At 37.3% G+C, this 20645-nt stretch overlaps 2 protein-coding genes and 1 long non-coding RNA gene across 4 annotated transcripts; 1 reads left to right on the top strand and 2 right to left on the bottom strand.

The window, feature by feature from the left end:
* Positions 1-1181: 1181 nt before the first annotated feature.
* LOC126583084 (uncharacterized) lies at positions 1182-2266 on the bottom strand. Its single transcript, XR_007609666.1, has 3 exons — positions 2022-2266; positions 1529-1606; positions 1182-1250 (listed from the first exon to the last, which is right to left on the bottom strand). It is a non-coding gene; the product is annotated as an uncharacterized LOC126583084 (long non-coding RNA).
* Positions 2267-3857: 1591 nt separating this feature from the next.
* Positions 3858-10029, top strand: LOC126583073 (ubiquitin receptor RAD23b-like). The gene is made up of 12 exons (XM_050247374.1): positions 3858-4057; positions 4454-4615; positions 6651-6689; positions 6784-6860; positions 6949-6987; positions 7855-8032; positions 8103-8237; positions 8308-8373; positions 8985-9032; positions 9121-9230; positions 9521-9608; positions 9688-10029. Exons 1-12 carry the CDS (start codon positions 3992-3994, stop codon positions 9802-9804), a joined length of 1125 nt encoding a protein of 374 aa, XP_050103331.1. The 5' UTR covers positions 3858-3991; the 3' UTR covers positions 9805-10029.
* Positions 10030-11820: 1791 nt separating this feature from the next.
* LOC126583071 (uncharacterized) lies at positions 11821-16181 on the bottom strand. Of its 2 annotated transcripts, none has more exons than XM_050247370.1 (7): positions 16017-16181; positions 15362-15591; positions 14806-15045; positions 13814-13925; positions 13546-13720; positions 12664-12904; positions 11821-12317 (listed from the first exon to the last, which is right to left on the bottom strand). In XM_050247370.1, exons 2-7 carry the CDS (start codon positions 15543-15545, stop codon positions 12028-12030), a joined length of 1242 nt encoding a protein of 413 aa, XP_050103327.1. In that variant the 5' UTR covers positions 15546-15591; positions 16017-16181; the 3' UTR covers positions 11821-12027. The 2 variants fall into 2 exon arrangements, with proteins under 2 accessions (XP_050103327.1, XP_050103328.1); XM_050247371.1 differs by having other exon boundaries at positions 15362-15579; positions 16017-16150.
* Between the last annotated feature and the right edge of the window lie 4464 nt (positions 16182-20645).

The following is a 20645-nucleotide window of genomic DNA, read 5'->3' as shown; positions in this document are numbered from 1 at the left end:
AAAAATTACGGTTTTATAAAAACATTCAAACATACTAAAAATTTCATTTGAATAGACACAAATGATCACATCATGATCTCAATATTCGTTTGAAATCAACACGTGATGGTATGATAGTAGCGGAATAACATATAACTAACTTTTAGCCTTACGCATGCAAAAGACATATTTTTACATCACGACGCGTTACGCAAGGCATACCGAATTCTTTTTCCTTCCAAATTTGTGCATACATAAAAACTTCTTTACTACAAATACACTCATACATTTTCTACATACATCGGTTTTATATATCCATAATTTTCCTTATTCAGGTAGTGATAAAATTATTTTTCATATTTTCATGAGGCGGACAAATTGTTAGAAAAAAGATAAATGTAAATTATATTGCAGAAAGATTTCACACAGTAATTGCCCATTTACATTATAAGGCATAACTCTTGCTAAAAGATAAAAACACAACTAGGGGATTAATTTACGGTGTCTTTCTACATTGCTTTGGCATTTAGCACATTTTATGAAACCTGCTTTCATCTTTTTTTACTGTAGACACAAGTTAACCACAGTAGAACAATCAAAAGCACATAAAATAATAATTACAATTTAAGAATTTTTAATCAAGCAACTACAGGTTTTTTTGTGCATTTTTTTATATAATTTTTCACATGTGATTAACTATTATGTATGTCAATTCAATTAGAAGAACATACAACTAACTTGCACGTAATGCGCCGTGATAAACAAAAAGGCAATTGCCACATGCGTGAGCTACTTCCCGCGTATGAAAAAAGAACTCTTTACGTACCGCGTATAGACAAAGGTAGGAAAATTTTTGGTTGGCTACTGGTACTCCAATTTTATATCATTCCCTAACCAAGAGCATTTAGAGTCAAACGTAATCTAAATCAATCTAATCGTAGATAATCTTCACCATGAAAAATTGTCAAACCAAACTTATAACATACAACTTTTTGTCTATGTAAGGAATAGTAGGAGACACTCTCTAAATTCATATTTTCATGAACTCTACTGGGAGTGAACGATCCCTGCGAAGACTGACAACAAAAACCAACAATATTGATTAGATTACTCACAATTATAATTGCTTCTGTTAGTAGATTGAAACTAAACAAAAAGAAGATGAACGACATACCTTACCTTCATTTAAAATATTAACCTTCCATCATAACCAATAATATACAATCCCACAATCAATTCGCTTGTACGCCAATTCTATGTTAACTTTGATCCTTTCCATTTAGTGCATGAAAGACAAAGACAATGAATATCATTAAACAATATTCAAGGTGATTTTGTGAACCAAATGAAACAAAATAAATGAAATAACCCTACACCATATTAGAGCAGCACCCAAGCAAATAAAACTAAAGAGAATTTGCGCTGCTCCACATAAAATACTAATAAAGTAACGCCAAGCTAAATTGATAGAATATCAAACGAAAATATAATTACCCCTCAAATTTCATGAGGGACAACCAACACTAGAGGCGAAAAAGAAAAAACTTACCGTACATTTCTCCACCAATTAAACATTCAAATCTTTTCCATATGAGTGTGGAAGAAGATGAAAAAGCTCTTGCTGGAACTGAGAATAAGATGGAAGAAATGAACAGACCAACAAATAATAGAAAGAAGAAACGCAAAGTTAGAAAAGCAATGTAATAGGACCATGGTTCTAAAACACGCTAGGCGAAAATCGAGCAGCGAGCTGGCGTCTAAACGGATTTTTATTTTTTAAATAAATTTATTATATAATATAGAAATAAGTGCATATTTACTCTTAAAAAAATCATCCATATATATAATTTGAAAAATAAAAATGCAAAACATGCATAACTATGAACATTGTATAAACTTGGGGTTATTTTTAAGATGTAAATTTGAAGTTATTATTGGCACTTAGTTTCTTTAAGAAAGATGAAGTTGGGTTGATATAGTTGTTAAAAGAAAATGTCAATAACTTTTACTATTAACGTTTACTATATAAAACAAAACCTTACCAACCCTAGCTAAACAATAGCCGCACCCCTCAAATCTCATATGCACACTCTCTCGTCTATCTCCCACTCGGCCTCTTTGCAGCAGACCATTGCTTTCTCCCATTATCTCCTTCTGCACGAACTCTCTCCCTCCACTCTCCTTAGATTTTTTTGACGAATCTGCGGTGAAGGGGCGACTAGATCTCGAAAGTGACAGGGAGAACAATCTAGCACCACCGCCTAGGATCGCCTAAGAGCGCCTAGGCGGGCGCGCCTAGGCGGGCGCCTAATAACTCCCCAATTTTGTCCACTGTTTAGCACCCAATCAGGATGACACCTCACCACTGAGCGCCTAGGCAGCTGCTATTTAGAACACTGAATAGGACTTAGAAAGCATCCAACCTTTTGCCGCTTCGCAAATCCTTCCTTGGCTGCGGATATGAGAGTATTAGAGTGAGATTAATAATCCCAATTGCCATTCAGTAAGATCATAGGAAGGGTGCTGGAGTAAAATTTCTTAAGTAAATCATAGTTCTAAAGCACTACTCAATATTATGGTCTGGTGCTATTGCTCTTCACTTGTAAGTGAAAGGTCTTAAGTTTGAATTTTGTGAAAGGTGAATTCGATACCAAATTAGGTTGCCAATTATTTAGCTTATCCGAGCTTTCCCCCACCGTTGTGTAAAATATAATATGGTACTAAAAATAAAAAATAAAAAATAAAAATCATAATCATAGTTTTTCCAAAACCTTCTCAAAACATATAAAGTATAACCTAAAAGCATTGGTTGCGCCAACTCAAGTCTTTCTTCTGAATACTTGCTCAATTTGTCAATCTGATCACCATCATTATCATTACATAATCCTTCTCTGGATTGAGATCTACCAATCGCGTTCATTGTTTTTGAACGATCACAAAGATCCAATTGCCACTTATTTTATATTACTTAACCACCATACGCCTTAGTAAATACGTATATGAATAATTTATTCTATTCCGGATATACGAATCTCACCACACAACTTTCATAATAATAATTAGTCATAAAAAATCCAATATTGTGTAGGAATTACACGCTATCAGTATTATATCTACGTGTAGGACTGGTATCGTCATCTATTTCATCATTGTATCTCCTTTTGTATCGAGTAGAAATGAGTCACATCCAAATCCATACTCTTTAAATACACTATCATGTAAACCATTTGATTCAATCGTCTCTTTTAGGATTGTGGATTGTCTTTGGACTTGTCTCACTTTGTATTAGTGGGTTTTATTTTAAAAGAAAATTATAGCAATAGTCCTTTAACTTTTACTCAATTAGAGTTATAGTCCCTCAACTAAAATCTATGACTATTGGTCCCTTAACTCATCAAATGTGCAACTAAGGTCATTTTCGTTAACTTTGTTAAAACTTCCGTCAAAATGAGTCACGTGCCACGCACGTGAGGTCGAATCAAAGGGCAAATATAGAAAACCAAATGAAAAAATTGTAGCAATGGTCCCTCAACTTTAACCCAATTAGAGAAATGGTTCCTCAACTTTTACCTAATTGTAACAATGGTCATTCCAACACGAGTCATTTTGACGGAATTCTAACGGAGTTGAAAAAAAGGACCATAGATACACGTCTTGATGAGTTAAAGGACCAATGATCATTAATTTTTAATTGAAAATGACCATTGCTCCAATTGAGTTAAAGTTAAGGAACAATTACTATAATTTTCTCTTATTTTAATTAAATTAGTTGCTTGACAAAAATAAATAAATAAATAAATAAATCTGTAAAAAGTCACGTGCGCCACTCGTGCATTCCAGTATTTAGTATGGAGGAGATGAAAAGCGGACACAGTACACTACTCGCTCCCTGCACTCGGTTGCCTTGTCTTTAAAGGCCTCGGCCTTCTCGCTTTTTTAGGGTTTTTTTTCCTCACTCTCTCTCCCGAGCCAATCGAGACGCTGTCGTTTCTGGACTTGCCAATCTGCTGAGATGAAGCTCACTGTAAAGACCCTCAAAGGCAGCCATTTCGAAATTAGGGTTCAGCCCACTGACGCCGTGAGCATCTTTCTTCTTGTCCTTTTTTACTTTGAATTTTGAATTTTCTGCTTCTAGGCTGGTAAGAAAATAAGGAAAGAAAATTTGAGATATTGTAACTTTTTTCATATCTTATTGCTTGTCAAGTACTTGCACAATGTCAATCCAGTGTAATATGTTTTATTCCTTTCCAACCACACTCCACACCAATGGAAGAAATGTTGTTAAGTTTGCTTATATATATCCAAATTTGAATTTTGTTTATATGCCCGTTTATTCGCATATCACGTGAGCATAATTGCAGACAAGAATGGCTATAACATGTAATGGAAGGTGGTGGTTGTAGAGAAGCTTGATATAATTGGATAATTGAAATTAAATATATGCATAATGTACTTATGTTAATGTGAATATAAGGTTATGGCTGTGAAGAAGAACATTGAGGATGTACAAGGAAAAGATAATTACCCATGTGGACAGCAGTTACTGATTCATAATGGGAAGGTCTTGAAAGACGAAACTACGTTGGCTGACAATAAGGTCACGGAACACGGTTTTCTTGTTGTCATGCTTAGCAAGGTATTTCTCTCTTAAATCATAGGCAATGTGCTAATTATATTCAAAGTAACTCTTATTCTGATACGGCAACCGATTTTTGTTGATTGATGTCTTCATCAATTGTAGGATTTCATTTAGTAAAGAAGTTTATCATTAGGGGTATTTGGCAAATTCCAGTCATAGAATCGGTAATAATATATATTTCACTAGGCTTGAGTCTGACAGATGTGTTTTGTCTGATCTTGATTACCATTACTTTCCATCCTTTGAAACCGTAAGTTGTTCAGAAACACAGAAGTGCTAATGCCATACTATTCTACTAAAAGCTTGTATATACTATAATTTAGTGTGCGACTTTAGTACTGTGCCTCTTGGCATGCACTCATGCGCATGTCAACTGGCTCTTTTTTATAGTGAATATCTATATAGAAGGGAATAAATAATGACCAGTTAAAGCAAATCAAAAGAAAGGTTGGGCTAGCTCAACTGGCCACTTGGGGAAAAATTACTCAGATTTCGCATCTTCATTTAATTTTTCAGTTTAAACTATTACCTTTTTGCTGTTTATCCTTCTTTAATTAAGTTGTCGTCTTTTAGATATGGAATTAACCAAGGGCATTGTTGATATTTTGTATTCTTAGGATATGAGAGTGATTAATAATGGTTAAACATTAGTATCGGATGAATAATTAGTATATCAGGCAATACACACATACTTCCACACCTCTAATTCTGGAAGATGAAATGCTTCATTAGTGTGGATTGTTTGTGATTTAATCAAATTAATTAGTCTAACAATGCTTAAGATATGTTTGTGATTATTCTGGCATCTAAAGTACCATGATGGGATTTGTGAGTAATATTTCAAGGTAATTGTCATGATATGGACTGCATGATTACAACGTTTATAACTAGTGGAGCTTCCATGAATGTGCTTAACAAAGATTTTTTTTTTTTTTTGCTTTTCTTCTGACTAAAGGTGCATGAATCAATCCAACTTTAGAGGGTTAAGGCCTTTTCTTAGCTGAATAAAATGATGTAATCGACAAAAAAATATATAATCTTTTAACTTCTGAGGGTATGTCTATGAGTGTGAGGAGAGAAGGGGTCCTAGAGAAGAAAAGTAGCAGGAAAATATTAAAAATGAAATTAGGTAAGGAAGAGAGGATCCTTTTAAACTAAGTCATAGTTGATATCAGTGATGGAAATCTTTTGGGTTGTTCGGATGTAGAGGAATGGAAGAATTTCTGAGGGGAGCAAGGGATGAAGAGATGGTTCTTCTGTGGGATGAATTTGTTTTTGGCTTCCTTTTTGGTATTTGCATTTTCAAAACTTAGGAATGGTTCTTTTCAGGCTATATTGCATGCTGCGGTATTTTGTTGGTCTGCTGCCATGTATCTTTGTTTGTTAGTTGAGTTTGCTGTCTTTGTTGAATTGTTTAGCTAGCATCTTCTTACTAGACCCTTGGACAACTTCCTGCATTCATAGGGATTTGATGTGAAAACGAAGTGCCGGCTGTCGACTACCTGATGCCCTCCCCCTCCTTCTTTATCTGGGCTTAAGACCAGCAGTGTAAGATAAACTTAAACACGCGGAGTTGTTTTTTCTTTTTATTTTATTTTTTTTTTAATTTTTTAATTTTTTAGCACAACGATGTATTTTACACTAAGGGGAGGGGGAGTTCGGCTAAGCCACACAATGAGCAACCTAATTTGGTCTCAAATTCGCCATCCACATGATTCGGACCAAAGACCTCTCATTTACAAGTGAAGAGGAATATCACCAGACCGTAGTACTGAGTGGCTACACAGCCGGAGTTAACACCATAATTAGTAGAACTATTATCTATGACGAGTCTTCTGTGAATTGTTCATGCGTAGTTGTGGAAGTTTAAATGCCAGCACATGTTTGCTTTTCAGATAATCTTTCTATTATGAACATTAACCAAGATTGGCGGCGACTTTAGAAACATGTTTTGTTGTGTGATTTCTCTGCAATTTGCATATACTCTTGTTCCTACCATTCATTCTAAATTTTTCTTTCTGGCAATTTGCAGAGTAAAACTTCTGGCTTAACAGGGTCTTCTTATGGTCAGGTATTATTCTTGATATTAGTTGCTAGGCATTTGTTAATTTATTTTTGGGTATATTATTCATGTATAGGCTAAATGCTGTATCTCTGTGTTACAGCCTGCCTCTACAAATCCTTCTACAACTCCACCAACCACAGATACTACAACCAGAACTGAAGCTCCAATACAAGCACCGTGAGTTAACAACTACATCATGAGCAACCTTTTAAACCTGTGTTCATATTAAATTAGATTCATACTTTCACTTTATGTGCTGTGGCAGACCCTTACAGAGTACCACATCTGCTCCAGACACTGCTAGGTATTGTTCTTTCTCCTGACATTATATTTTACAACATGTTGTACAAACAGCTTGTATGTGTAAATGGTTAAAATTTGAATTACCTTAGATTGTTGCATATGATGCTTGCATTAAGTTGCAGCTGTTACTAAGGATTGAAGTACATCGATTAAAGTGAACTTTATCAAGCATCTTTTGATGGAAATCCTTTGTTTGAGTTAAAAGGCTCATCTTTTGACACTCCTACTCATGTGGATAACTAGAGTCATCTCGTTATCTTTCCTCTTGTAGCCTTCATTGTTTTTTTCTTATGATTTTCACCTTGTGTTACTTGTATAGCTGCTGGAACCTTTTATTTAAGTATCTATGAAAAGAGAATATGTGTAGTCATTGTGTTACTTTTGAACAAGGCAGTGTGGAATGGTGGTGTGTCCTATTCACATATAATTAGAAATTAAGGTTGAATTTGGCGGCCAACTGTTAATACAACATACGAACCTTAGAGTCAAGTTCTTGAGCTGAGCTTAGTTTGTTAACCATGCTGTCTGTTAATGTTTACCTATCCCTTGAACATGCTTACTCAAGTTCTTGAGCTGAGCTTAGTGTGTTAACCATGCTGTCTGTTTATGTTTACCTATCCCTTGAACATGCTCACTCAAATAGATTTCGTTAAGAATTAGTATAGGCTGCTATAAGTTAAATTGTGAATTAGGGCTTAGTGAATGAACTATCCTTGTTGGCGCATTGGCTGCTTCAAGAAACTGCTTTCATTATCCGCTTTTCATTTTTCAATTTGACTCAGAATAACAGAGTTGGGTTCCTCTTGCCATAGTTTATTACTTTTACTAGTATAACATAACGATCTTAAGTCCTCTGTTACAACTGCAGTGCGCATAGTGATACCTATGGTCAAGCTGCTTCAACTTTAGTTGCTGGCACTAATCTTGAGCAGACTATTCAACAAATAATGGATTTGGGAGGTGGCAACTGGGACAGAGAAACAGTTGCACGTGCCCTACGAGCAGCTTATAACAATCCAGAGCGAGCAGTGGACTACTTGTACTCTGTATGTCTATTCTTAAACTTGTTGCTGTGAAGTTGATCCATTGTGTAGCTGCTGACATACTGTTCTTCAGAGTATTCCAGAAACAACAGAAGTTGCAGTTCCTGTAGGAAATTTCCCTGCAAGTCAGGCAACTGAGACAGGGGCAACCAATGCTGCTCCTGTCTCTGGAGCACCTAACTCTGCTCCTTTGAATATGTTTCCTCAGGTAAAACTCAGGCTTGTTGGATGTTTTTGTGCATTTATTGAGGCATTGTATCTGAACTGGAATCCTCCAGGAAACACTCTCTGGTGCTGGCACTGGGGCACTTGGATCCCTCGACTTCCTTAGGAATAATCGGCAGGTAAACTTGTTGTCATAATATATCCAAGCTATGGTGTACATTTTGTATATTATAAACAATCACATAAACTTGATTGAACTTGTTGACAATTTTATTATTCGACCATGTTAACAATTGGCCTATATGTCTAATTTAGTCTTGCGGTATCAATTTTGTCAGTCTCTCCTTTCGGTTTATGTTTGGTATCATAAACATAAACAAAAACACAAGGTTGAGGAGGACATTTTTCAAACCTCAGGATTAAATTTGACGTGTATGGAAAACCACAAATACCATTCTTAAGATTTGGAAATTTTGCTACGATAATGTGTATTTTGGTTCTTATGTATCGCAGAAATGTGCAGATAGGGTAGATGGGGCATGTAGTGAGGGGATGGTAGATAATTGTAAATTGATCCCATCTCTTTCTTTATATTCTTATTTATTCTTGTATTTTCAAAGAAGAAGAGGACATTAATCCTCTGTTGCAAGCAATGTTTGGCTAAGCTATGTCATCTTAATGGTTTGTATATATTCCCAATGCATCAAGTTGTACTCAGTTTGCTTGCCTTATTCACTTGTCAGTGCTGAAAGGTTTTTTTTTATTTACATTTTTCTTGTTTCCATCATAGTTCCAAGCACTGCGCTCAATGGTGCAAGCAAATCCACAAATTTTGCAGGTTTGCATTTGCTTTGCGTCTTTGACATTACATATTGTGATGGTTTCTTATAAATGTGTTAAATAGTTTCATGCTGCTTTTGTTACAGCCCATGCTGCAGGAGCTCGGAAAGCAAAATCCCCAGCTTTTAAGATTAATTCAGGAGCACCATACTGAGTTCCTTCAGTTAATAAATGAACCGCTTGAGGGTTCTGAAGGGTGAGTGCTGATAGATATGAATTTGGTACATTGTAGTCATAAACAGGGCCCGATAAAGTCTTCCCAGTTACATAATTGCTTGCTCATCAAGTACTTTTTCTCCACCCACGTATCTTCTAAGGCTCTGAGCCATCCCTTGGGTTCTCTTCAGGGCTTGTTCAAGCTAACCGGATCTTCACTGGTTTATGTTTCTAATAAGATATGATTGCCTTTTCAAAACCCTGCATTGAATTTATAGAACTTGTCAAAATCATGATTTGTCTTTTTTATAAAATTGCTCCATCTTCCAGTGGCATATTTGATCAGCCTGACGGTCCTGACCAAGATATGCCTCATGCCATCAACGTAACCCCTGCCGAGCAGGAGGCCATTGAACGTGTATGTATTCTCTCTGTTCCTGACAACTGCTACATAATATTTTCGTATGTGCTGATTAGTTTGGCATTCTCTATTTCAGCTTGAGGCGATGGGATTTGACAGAGCGTTGGTCATTGAGGCTTTTCTGGCGTGCGATCGCAATGAGGAATTGGCAGCCAATTACCTATTGGAGAATGCTGGAGATTACGAGGATTGAATGATTGTCCTAAACACCCGGTTAAACTTTAACCCATTGGATTCAAATTGGATTTTTTTTAAGTGTAACATTCTTTGCTCACTCCAGTTTTCTTTGGATGTTTTTTTCGCAAATGATACCTCATGGCATCCCATTTTCGGGAGCGTAATCGATGGCAACTGAAATTTATTTGTAATGTTTCAATTTTGTCAAAGGTCTCCTAATATGATTTCGTGTTGATACCAACTCTCCATTTGCTTCATTGTCTCTGCAACCATATCATCTCTCTCGTTCAAACCTCAAACTATGGGCATCTTACCTTCTTCCTTTCTCTCTCTCGCACTAGACAAAAAAACTCGCATTCCCGGCAATGGTGGGTTAGATCTACTAAAGGAGGCAAAAACTCGCATTCCCGGCAATCGTAGAGACCAAGCCTCCTTAAGCCATTATAATCCTGGATGATTAAAGTAGTTACATTTGGATTTGGTTGTAAGGCATTCAGTGCTCCTTCATCGCTTCCACCTGCCAAAGTCATAAGATGACATTGACAATTGAACAGTGCTTTCTTGGCATCATCGCTGCCTGCTGAGACAAGTGTATAATGGAAAGACGCCCTTCAGGCTGGTCCAAGTTTTTCAGATTTTCTAACTTGAATCCTTCATTGTCTTGTCGGCATTACAAATGGCATGAAACTCTTCTAATCTCCCGATCCCTATTGGCCTTAGAAGATAAGATTCCTCCACATGAAGATGCTTTAGCTTCATTAGCTTTCCCATGTCCTTAGGCAACTTTCTGAGATTTTTGCAATCAACCAGTCGCAACTTGCTCACTAAAATGTTCTTTTCGTTGTCTCGGCCAAACGTCCCAAATTTGTGGACAACGGAACAACTTATCAGTCGTTCAAGTTCGACATCTCTCTTTGCGTATTGAAAGTTATAACTTTGTCTTTCATTACTAATCGATGTTAACCTCTCGTTCAAGTCTCTTATCTTTACAGCAATGTCATGGCGAGAAATAATCTGATATTTGACTTGGCCAAAGGGGGAAGCATACCTTCTTCTTCTTAGTAAGATCAAAAGGGATTTCACCTTCTTTTTCTTCTTTCTCGAATTTTCGCTTTAGTATCACAGTGCTCCACTCATCCAACACGTCGTCCATCTCATACGATACTTCCTTCAGATCATCCGGCCAACGTCTCACATTGGCCTCCTTCACTTATTCTCTTCTTGTTTGTTAACCTTCTTCCTTCCTTGCAATGCAAAGAGTTTGTGGCTCGGTTGGTTAAGAGCATTTACCCTGAATTCGAGGTCCTCAGTCAAATACCCCCTATATCGGATGTACAAAAATAAAAACTTGATTCCTTGCTTTTATTTTGCCTTTCAACTTCTTGTAACTTGTTCTTCTCTTCTTTCTCAATTTTCACTTCGAAACCAAAGAATCACTCACATATACGAAGCATCCTCGAGCACATCTTAAACAACTTGAACATCACTCAAGTACAAAACCCTTTCTCCGCAGTTTTGATGAATTTAAAATAAGATATTGCTTCTATAAAATTGAAAAAAAAGGCACCCAGAACTCAAATTTGAAATCGCCAGACCATTTAATTATCATTGTGACCGTTCATTCTGTTAGAAACATTTGTGGTGCTTGTCTATTTCAAACAAAACCCTTTCCCGCAGCCCACAGTTTTGATTTGTTTAGAAATAAGATATTGCTTGTACAAAAATTGAAAAAAGAAAAATAAAAGCCAGCCGTGACTCAATATCTGAAATCATCGTGACCGTTCATTCTTTGGAAAAAGTTGTGCTGTTTGTCCATTTCGTATGTTATTTGTTTGATGACTGAATGGCCATGTAACGATGATCCCTTCAAATAACTTGATGAGTCAATGCAATAATTGTGACACCATCTTGTAACTCAGGCAGCAAGAAGCAATCAAGTTTAGCGTCTTCTAACATCCTGCGAAAAGGAGGGCATTCGGGTTGTATTCGAACCACATAGATACAGGTGCAGAATATAAAACACACAGGATGGTTTCGGGATATCGAAAGAAAACGATTTCAAGCTCAATAACATGTATTTTTTCCGACATGATTTGGTTATTCTAAAAGTCAAACACAAACCATTCTATTCAGAGTTGATGGTTACTTTAAAGTACAATACAAGTAGGATACACACAATACATATACTTAATACGTCAATGGGCAAACCCTTTTTTCTCTCGTTTGGTGGCGTCGGGGTTCAGAATTCCCTCTCGGGGAACAGAATAGGAGCCAAAAGAGACCAGATGTACAGACCTGCAGTTGCCCAACTAGTCACCATCCTCACCCACACAGATGGCCACCCAACATCCACCAACTTCCCGCTCTCCCCAACTGAGGCTGACCACCCTGTCAGAAGCATGGCCGAGTACATACTAGCAAGAGAGAAGATGATGTGGAAAAACGAATATGAATATGACACTGGCTTGGACTTCTCTTTTTCTTCGTGTTCATCAACCTTGTCTAATGGAAGCAGAGGCTTTCCAGCACCTTTGCCCAAAAATAAATAATAAAAGGTGCATCAGTTTTTTGCATAGGAAAACTGGATAGCCTCAGTGCAACCAAACATCAAATAAAATAGTTCAAGAAACAACCTCAACATAACCAACCATTGGAAAGGACAGTTTAACCACATTTTCTCATATAGTAATAGTATAGAAAAAGGAAACTGTTATTAGCACTTCAAAATCTCATAGTGCACTCCAAAGTCCAAACTTTCTATATTTAGAGAAAGAAAAATACACTTATGAGGAGTGTACAATGAGATTTTTGGAGTGCCAATAATAGCACCCTATTGAAACAAACCAAGAGTTCTAAATGTTCCTCAGAGAATTACCTGAGCGAGGAGAACTTGGTGGGGAGAGAAGAGTTGTGGAAGATCCAGCACGAACAGCAGAATAAACCACAGAAAGAACAGTGGTTAGCAACCCAAAGGTAAGGGTCCCGGTGGAAACAGCTTTGGAGTGCTTGTGAAGACCATTGCACTCATAGTCCCTAGGTTCACTGGCAAGTGCACTGTAGCAGAGGTACGTGCAGTACATAGATATAACTGACGCGGGCAAAATGCTGCCACTTACCTGTATAACATTAAAATCATAATTAATCACAGTACTATTCATAACAAAATTTACTCCACAGTATAAATATGCCAAGCAGTATATACTCTTTAAGTTAACTGGATCTAAGATGGAGAAATGTGTTGCTCTAGTCAGAATGCAGGGGGGAAAAATAATAAATTGAATCAAGCTCTCATCACCATAACCTGGAGAGTGATATTCTTCTGGTTTTGACCCAATTATTATGTTATCTACAGAACATGCTTAAATAAGTGTCAATTTATCATATAATTTCGAGTTTTAATTTTTTTTTTTTTTTTGCGCAATCTTAAGGAAATAGAATAGGATGTTTCCTCCTGAAAAAAAATAAAATAAGACAACGGTGGATTTTTTTGGCTCTGTGCTCTGTAATTCTGGTCTATCACTGAATCTATAACTAGTCTCTCTGCACATAAAGACAGTAACAATAATGCAACGATCTCACAACTTTATACAAGTTTTGTTAGTCCTTTTTAATTTTTTTCAGTTGTATCTTTGCATGAATGTATCATACAACTGTGGGGCCTGCTTTCTTCTTTTCCTGTTCCTTTCTTGATAACCAATTATCATTGGCTACAATAGTATGACAATAAAAGTAAAAACATGCATATTTACGAACTTACCGAAGGATGCAGTGCCACTATAAGAAACCCGAAGACACACATGAGAGTCATGACAATAAAGAAGGTGTTGAGCCCGCAGTCTTGTCCAGATGGTGTGAACCAATGGAAAAGAAGTCCAGAGAAGACGAATGTTGCCAGATAACAAACAAGAGAAACAACAAAAAGTGCAACGTACCTATATATAGCGAGGAAGATGCAAGTTAAAATCAGTTAAAGATGTAGAAATGTGAATTTGAATAATAGATACTAAAGAAAATAATACACGAACCAGAACTTCTCATCATATCCAACCCATTTGTCATTCCATCCATGAACAAAATCCAACAGAAGTACAACTTGTACAAGAAGAAAAAATCCTGAGCCAAACTTGGAAATTGTCTCTGCAAACATGATACTTCACTGTCAAATTTAGTCAAACAATTGAAAAGATTTTCCACAGCAGGATAACAGATTAATCCAAATGCTATTGATACTTCATAAAGAATACTCTGCACTCCTCCCTTACGAAAACATATGAGATAAATTTACTTGAAGGAGTACAGTTAGCCTTCAGATATTATTTTAATCTCAAATAGTGGTCCAATCTTCTCTCATTTTCCTTGCATAACAGATCATGGTCAAAAAGCTTTTCTTTCACCAGATTACTCTAACAAAATCATGACAATTGTACAGTCGCCTTAAAAGCTTGAATGTGCTCTAACCAAGGTACATTTATTTAACCAAAAAATTAAGAGTGATCTGACAGAGAACCAAAAAACTAATCATTCCACAGAAAAATATGGAACAATTGCGGAGTTATAACTTAAATATTACTCTCTAAGTTCAACCTACGTAAGCCCATAATTAAGTTCTTCAATGTTTAAAGCCATTTAGATTTAGCAATCTAACTATTTTTCAAGAGTCAAATTAATACTGAAAACTTAAAACAATGCCTACATTCTAACATCAGAATTAAAACTTTAATATAGGACTAACTGCATTCAATTTAATCATTAAGCAATGGGTTCCACAGACACTTCTTGTAGGTTCAAAATTTGTGATTGTTAATTGGGGCAAGACTTGGCGCAAAACCGAGTGCAGTGGTGTTCTAGGATTCATACAACCAACCCCGTTTAGGCGGGTAAGACTTTGTTGTTGTTGTTAATCAGGGCAAGAAATGCCAATTGCATATTAATTCCAGCGCTTGGGACTATTCAAAGAATAAAAAGTGGAAATTTCATTCACTATGAAAACAAAACCCTGATGGTTAGTAGTGTTTACCATAGAAGCTAACAATCTCATTTGGTACGAAAAACATGAAGATCACCAAAAGACACCAGCATATAACTTTCATCATCCATCCACCATGATGCAAACTATCACGGGGATCCTTCTGATTCTTCACACCAACCATCATAACTGATAAAATAGTGAAGAAGAGAAAATTCCCCAAGCTAACACGAAGCACTGCATCTGTTTCGAACCACTCCCTGTTATGTGTCTCATTAAACTGAGAAATCCCTGCATCAACAACCAATATGAGACTAGCGTCACATCCAACCACCATATATGATATACCACTAAACCCAAGAACCAAGTAATTCCTAATTTCCTCAAATTCAAAGTTGAATTAAAATTAGCCGATGAAATATAATCGTTCTCATCACCTAGTTGTAGTCAAACTTCCACGGGAAGGTAAGATTCTTCACTCATTTGATGACACTCTATTATGATTTTCTTATAAAGCATTACAATACATTCAAAACAAGTGTACAGAATACAAGTAGATAACATAACACCACAGACTAATATTGGAATGATGGAAGAGGTGGCTTACAGGGAATCTTTTCCAGGAGAGGAGCAGCAACCTCGCGGAGAATCCATGAGACGATCAAAGAAAGCGCAAAGAGCCCACAGTATGCAATCCTAGCAGACCGACGGCTAATACTTGACACCACCGTCCTGCAAGCATCGCAAGCGCAAGCAGCGCAGCATGATGCCAGGCACGAAGCTGCCCACATCTTCTTCTTTCACACTTCACCGTCTATTCAATCTCTAATAAGCAAACTAATCAACAAAATCAAAAACTTGTCACACGAAGGTATAAAATTTGATAAAGAAACAACACCCCTGATGAAGTTTTGAACTAAATTCGAAAATTTTAAATAAATATCAGGCCTCGGGCTAATCGTCATTACCATTATCATTAACATATTAGATTGCAGCTCAATTCAAAAATTGAACAAAGAAAATGAAAGCATGTATGGTTTGAAACTGGAACCCTAACAAGAAAAGAAACAAAATGGGTGTCTGCCAATTAAATTTCGATCAAATTAAGAAAAAGAAACTGATGCAAAAAACCCTAACCATCAAACAAAACACATGATTTAATTGATCAAATCCAGATAAGAAAAGCGATGATTAAATGGATCAAAAACCCTAACCAAAAAGCTCTGGCTGTAAAGAATTGCAATCGAGGAGTGAGGGCCTACCTTTGGGAAATTGAACGAGAGCAAAGGGTGAAGAAGGGGATGAATGATTAGAGCAAGCCTGCTGAATAACACGGACAAAAAAAATAAGTAAAGGCTCTGCTTTTGGTTTCGGATTCGAATTATCCACGGTTTTTATTAAACGGTACCCGTTTTATCACCACAGGTGATCCAACTCTCACTTCAACTATTTACTTCAACCATCAGACTGCAGTTACATTTCTCCTACTTATAAAGGAAGAAAGATTTTAAGTCTGAATCTCGGAAGTGACGAGTTCAAAATTACTTTATTTCTCCAACATCTTAGTATAAATATTAATTAATAAAATCTTTTTTGTTAATCAAAAGAGGATGAAAAGACAAATTAGTCTTTTATCACACAAAAAAATGATGGGCAATAATGTAATTTCACAAGTATAAATATTACTGTTTTTTATTCAAACCTCACCTACAGGTGGTGATGTGAAAATACCTCCTCTAACTTATCAATCTTTAATCTAACTTATCAATCTTTAATATTGATATCTTTAGCTCGTAAAGGTATGAGTAACTTTTATGTTTTTGGCTCAAACATTTCAAACTGTTTTTTATATACATAAAGTTTATTGTAATTTTGTATTACAGTCTAGTGGTATCCTCTTTACTTGTAAGTGAGAGGTCTTAGGTTCGATTCTCACCAAAGACGAATTTGAACCACATTATTGCTAGCCAATTGTGAGGCTAAGTCTACTCCCCTCTCTCTTAGTGTAGATACTATCGTTTATTCAAAAAATTTGTTTAGTATGAAGGAATGGTTTTGGAGACTTATGTTTACTTTCGTTCTCTGTGTTAATGTCACATCCCGGCCCGGGAAGTGGTCCGCCCCGGGCCGGGTCTAAGATCAAATCCACACCATCCATTTACATCCCTAACCAAACAAACAATCCAACCTTTGAAAATTCTATCCAACTTAATTAACATATCCAATAGGTTAGGAAAAATATGAATATCTCAAACATACCACACACACACCTCCCTGTTATTCCTCTCTTCCCCGTGTCTCTCTCTCTCTCCTCGTCCCGACTCCCTCTCTCTCTTCACACCCAAACGTACGGACACACCCAAACACCTTCCAAACTCGACGGATCGAGGCATCCAAGGTATGCATCTTCATCCTTGAGTCATTTTAAGTTGAATGGTACTAGTTTTAGGAAGTGAAACCCTCGGAATCACGTGAAACCCGAACCTCCATTTTTGGTCACTGTTCATGCCAACGTAAAATGTTGATTTTCAGGGAATTCTAAGCTTGTAGTGAGCTTAGTGAGGTTCCTAGGAGGCTCGGAGTACTTCGTTTGAAGGATTTGGACGTCGGGATCACGTGGTTCAAGTTTGGCCGAATTTCTTGGAATTTTCCCGGTGAGATTTCTTGATTTTTAGAGCCTTAAACTAGTCTATCGTGATTTTTCATGATTGGGGCTTCAATTTGATATAAAATACGAAGAAAATGGGTGAAAAACGAAGGAGAACGAAGAGTTTCAAAACTCGCCGGAAACCGGCCGCCGGAAAAACCAGTCCGGCGAGCCAGGGAGGAAGACGACACACGCGGCGCGTGACCTGCGCGTGGCCTGCGCATGGACCCGTGCCTGTCCTGGCGTGTGGGGGCGCGTGGCAAGCCCAAAAATTTTTCTAAAAATTATGCGACGTCCGTGACGTCGAGTAGGTCGATGTGGTATATTCATATACCCAAATTGAACATCGTATGAAAAGTTATTTCGAATTATTGGTGATGTGTTTAAAATTAACGTTTTTATAGTTGTTTCGCTTATAGGTGACACGTATCCCGAGGACGAGCGCATCCAGGGACGCCACCGGGGTTACGACCCCTCGACTTATCAGTGAATGGGCAGTTTTGATTTCGTATTTACCTATATACAACTGTTTTTCCCAGAAAATCCGTTTATGTGAAAATTATGAATCTATTTGCCATGCATGAAACTGTTGAGATATTTAGTTTGATAATTAACATATATATATGTGAAATGACGTGGTGGACGCTCAGGTGAGTTTATTTATTTTCAGCTGAGTTATTTATCATGGATTGCATTGAAAGCTCATGACCTACACCTAGGTGATAGTGCTTATATTGTTATTCACCACACCGCACGCTCATCTTGGATCCAAGTAGGTGGATGTCGTACAGACCATGTGAGGGTTCCGACATGCTACTCGTACAGATCACTAGATGTGATTCCGACTAGTGGGTGACCTTAGTTATGCGCGCTGATGATTGATGAGAGAAGCACTAGAGCGTATTTATACACCTGTCATCGTACAGACTACTATATGTAGTTCCGAGTGACGTGCAGAGTTGAACCGTACAGGTCACTGAGGTGACTCCGGTTGGATTGGATGTTGAGCTTTAGAATCAGCCGTACAGGACCATTGTAGGGTCTCCGGTTGATTTATCATTCACCTGATTGATATTGATGTATTCTGATCATATTTTGGGCATGGCATGTCATTATTGAGATATTATGTTGATGAAATTGAGTTGAGTTTGATGTTGCGTATATATATGTATATATACTATTTTCTGGGAAAGTATACAGGTTTTTACGGTGAGGGGTTAGAAGTGTTTTTAACGAAATGTTTTGGAAAATCTTTAGTTTTACTGACCCACTCATTTTGTTTTTGCGCCCCTCCAGGTTCTAGTTAGCAGTTGGTGGCTCTCGAGGTCTTTGTCCGGCATACTGACAGACTCTTGACATGTAGGACTCACCTGAGGGTGGTGTATTTTTATTTTAGTCCTACTTGACTGCACTTAAACCTATGCTCTGAATTCACTTGTTTGCTTTATAACCCGTCTTGTTATTCTAGTAGGTTGTTCTGCTAGAGTTTGGTTTGAATTCCTTCTTATGTATGTTAGTGTTTTGCTTCCGTGTCGCGCTTATGGTTACGTCACACTCACGTGACGGCCAGCACGCCTTGATCCTCTGGGTCGGGGTGTGTCAGTTAACTTGGCTATCTTCTGTTTAACTTTTTTTTAAGACGGAAATTGAAATTATGTTCCCCTATCTTCTTTTGTTTTCTAAATAAAATTGTAAGTGTGAAGACTTAGTCTTCTTTTGGTCTCTAAATAAACTGCAAGTGTGATACTTAATTTACACAGGGTTTCAATCATTAAAAAAAATGAAAGGACGTTTATGTTACAATTATCTTGCGTTGCTCCCGAATTTGCTTGATTGACGTAGAATTGGCTACACTTAATGACCTAATTGTGGCAGTCTGTCTGAAATTGTAAAGGCGTGTGTTGAACAATACAAAAATCACATTAAAAAGTTACAAAACAATGTAATGAATGGTCACAATGTTATAAATAGGTAAAAATGAGAGAGAGGACATTTGCTAGAGATTGATGTGGAACAGGAGTTGTGACAGTCCGTCCCGAATGTATATTATTTTATCCTTGATAGCGTGGAAATTCCTTTTATACCTTTGAGCGTTGTGTGATGTCGTGTGGTTTGAGTTTTGGATGTGGACCAAATAGGTTAGGTTCTAATTGTTTGGACCCAATTAGAACTAAGTTTTCTTTGTTTTTGATTGGTGACAAGCTGGACCACACCCACACACACACACACACACACACACACACACACACACACACACACACACCACTCACGTGTACCCTCTCTCGGATTTTCTTGCCATTTCCGTACAACCTGTATGGACAACCCTCAAAACCCTTTCAAACGTCACAGATCGAGGTCGTGATTGGTGTTTTTGGACTCCTTGCAAGCTTAGGAGTCGAATGGTGGTGGTGGTTGGACGTGAAAACCTCGAAAACCTGGGAACCCAGAATCTCAGATTGTGAGTATTGTTCATGCAATCGTAATTGTGGGCTTTTCAGCGAGTTTTAAGGTTCTTGGAAGCTTTAGGACATCTTCACGAAGCTCGGGGAAGAAAGTTGGAGTGTTTTGAATGTCGGGAAGCTTAGTTTGGCGAGTTTCAAATTTTGGCCGGATTATCGAGGTTTCTCCGGCAAGATTTCGTGGATTTTAGGGCTTAAAATTGGTAAGGTTTTGTTCTACTCGTTGTAAGCTTCATTTTGGTACAAATTTCATGAATTTTGGTTGAGAAATGAATAAGATATTGAAGTTCTAAGATTTTTCCAGTTTCCGGCGATCGCAGTGGTACCGGCGCCGGACTCCGACGAACCAAGGAAGAAGAAGGAGAATATTCCATCCAAGTTGACGGAATATTCTAACGCCATCAGGTAATTCTAACGGTATATGCTGTTTTTAACAGAATATTCTCTAACTCCGTTAGGGAATCCGTTTGGTGTGCAAGGCACGTGCCTACGCGTGAGCCAACGTGTGAGGGCGCATGGGTGCTATGAAAAAATTTCAAAAATATGGGGATGTTCCTGAGATTGAGTAGGTCATGGTAGTATATTCAAATACCCCATTTGAGTAATGTATGAGAAGTTATTTCCTAGTTTTGTGTATGTGCTTTAAATAACGTTTATTTAGTTATTTCGCATATAGGTGAGACCTATCCTGAAGACGAGCGCCATCAATCGAGGCTCGGGAGCTACGACCCTTCGACATATCAGTAAGTGGGCTTTTGGTTTTCTGTATATACCTATATACTTGA

This window comes from Malus sylvestris, chromosome 9, assembly GCF_916048215.2.
Source record: "Malus sylvestris chromosome 9, drMalSylv7.2, whole genome shotgun sequence".
NCBI classification, from domain to species: domain Eukaryota; kingdom Viridiplantae; phylum Streptophyta; class Magnoliopsida; order Rosales; family Rosaceae; genus Malus; species Malus sylvestris.
Note: the sequence above shows the minus strand (reverse complement) of the source record. Positions and strands in the feature narration are given on the sequence as shown.

Bases quoted from the DNA above. Each gene is read 5' to 3' on its own strand.
- LOC126583071 (XM_050247370.1), bottom strand. From the start codon at position 15,545: ATGTGGGCAGCTTCGTGCCTGGCATCATGCTGCGCTGCTTGCGCTTGC. The intron at 15,046-15,361 runs GTAAGCCACCTC...TTGTTGATGCAG, and splicing joins TCTCCTGGAAAAGATTCCCT to GGATTTCTCAGTTTAATGAG. The intron at 12,318-12,663 runs GTAATTCTCTGA...TTTTGGGCAAAG, and splicing joins ACCAAGTTCTCCTCGCTCAG to GTGCTGGAAAGCCTCTGCTT.
- LOC126583073 (XM_050247374.1), top strand. From the start codon at position 3,992: ATGAAGCTCACTGTAAAGACCCTCAAAGGCAGCCATTTCGAAATTAGG. The intron at 4,058-4,453 runs GTGAGCATCTTT...TGTGAATATAAG, and splicing joins GGGTTCAGCCCACTGACGCC to GTTATGGCTGTGAAGAAGAA. The intron at 9,609-9,687 runs GTATGTATTCTC...TCTCTATTTCAG, and splicing joins AGCAGGAGGCCATTGAACGT to CTTGAGGCGATGGGATTTGA.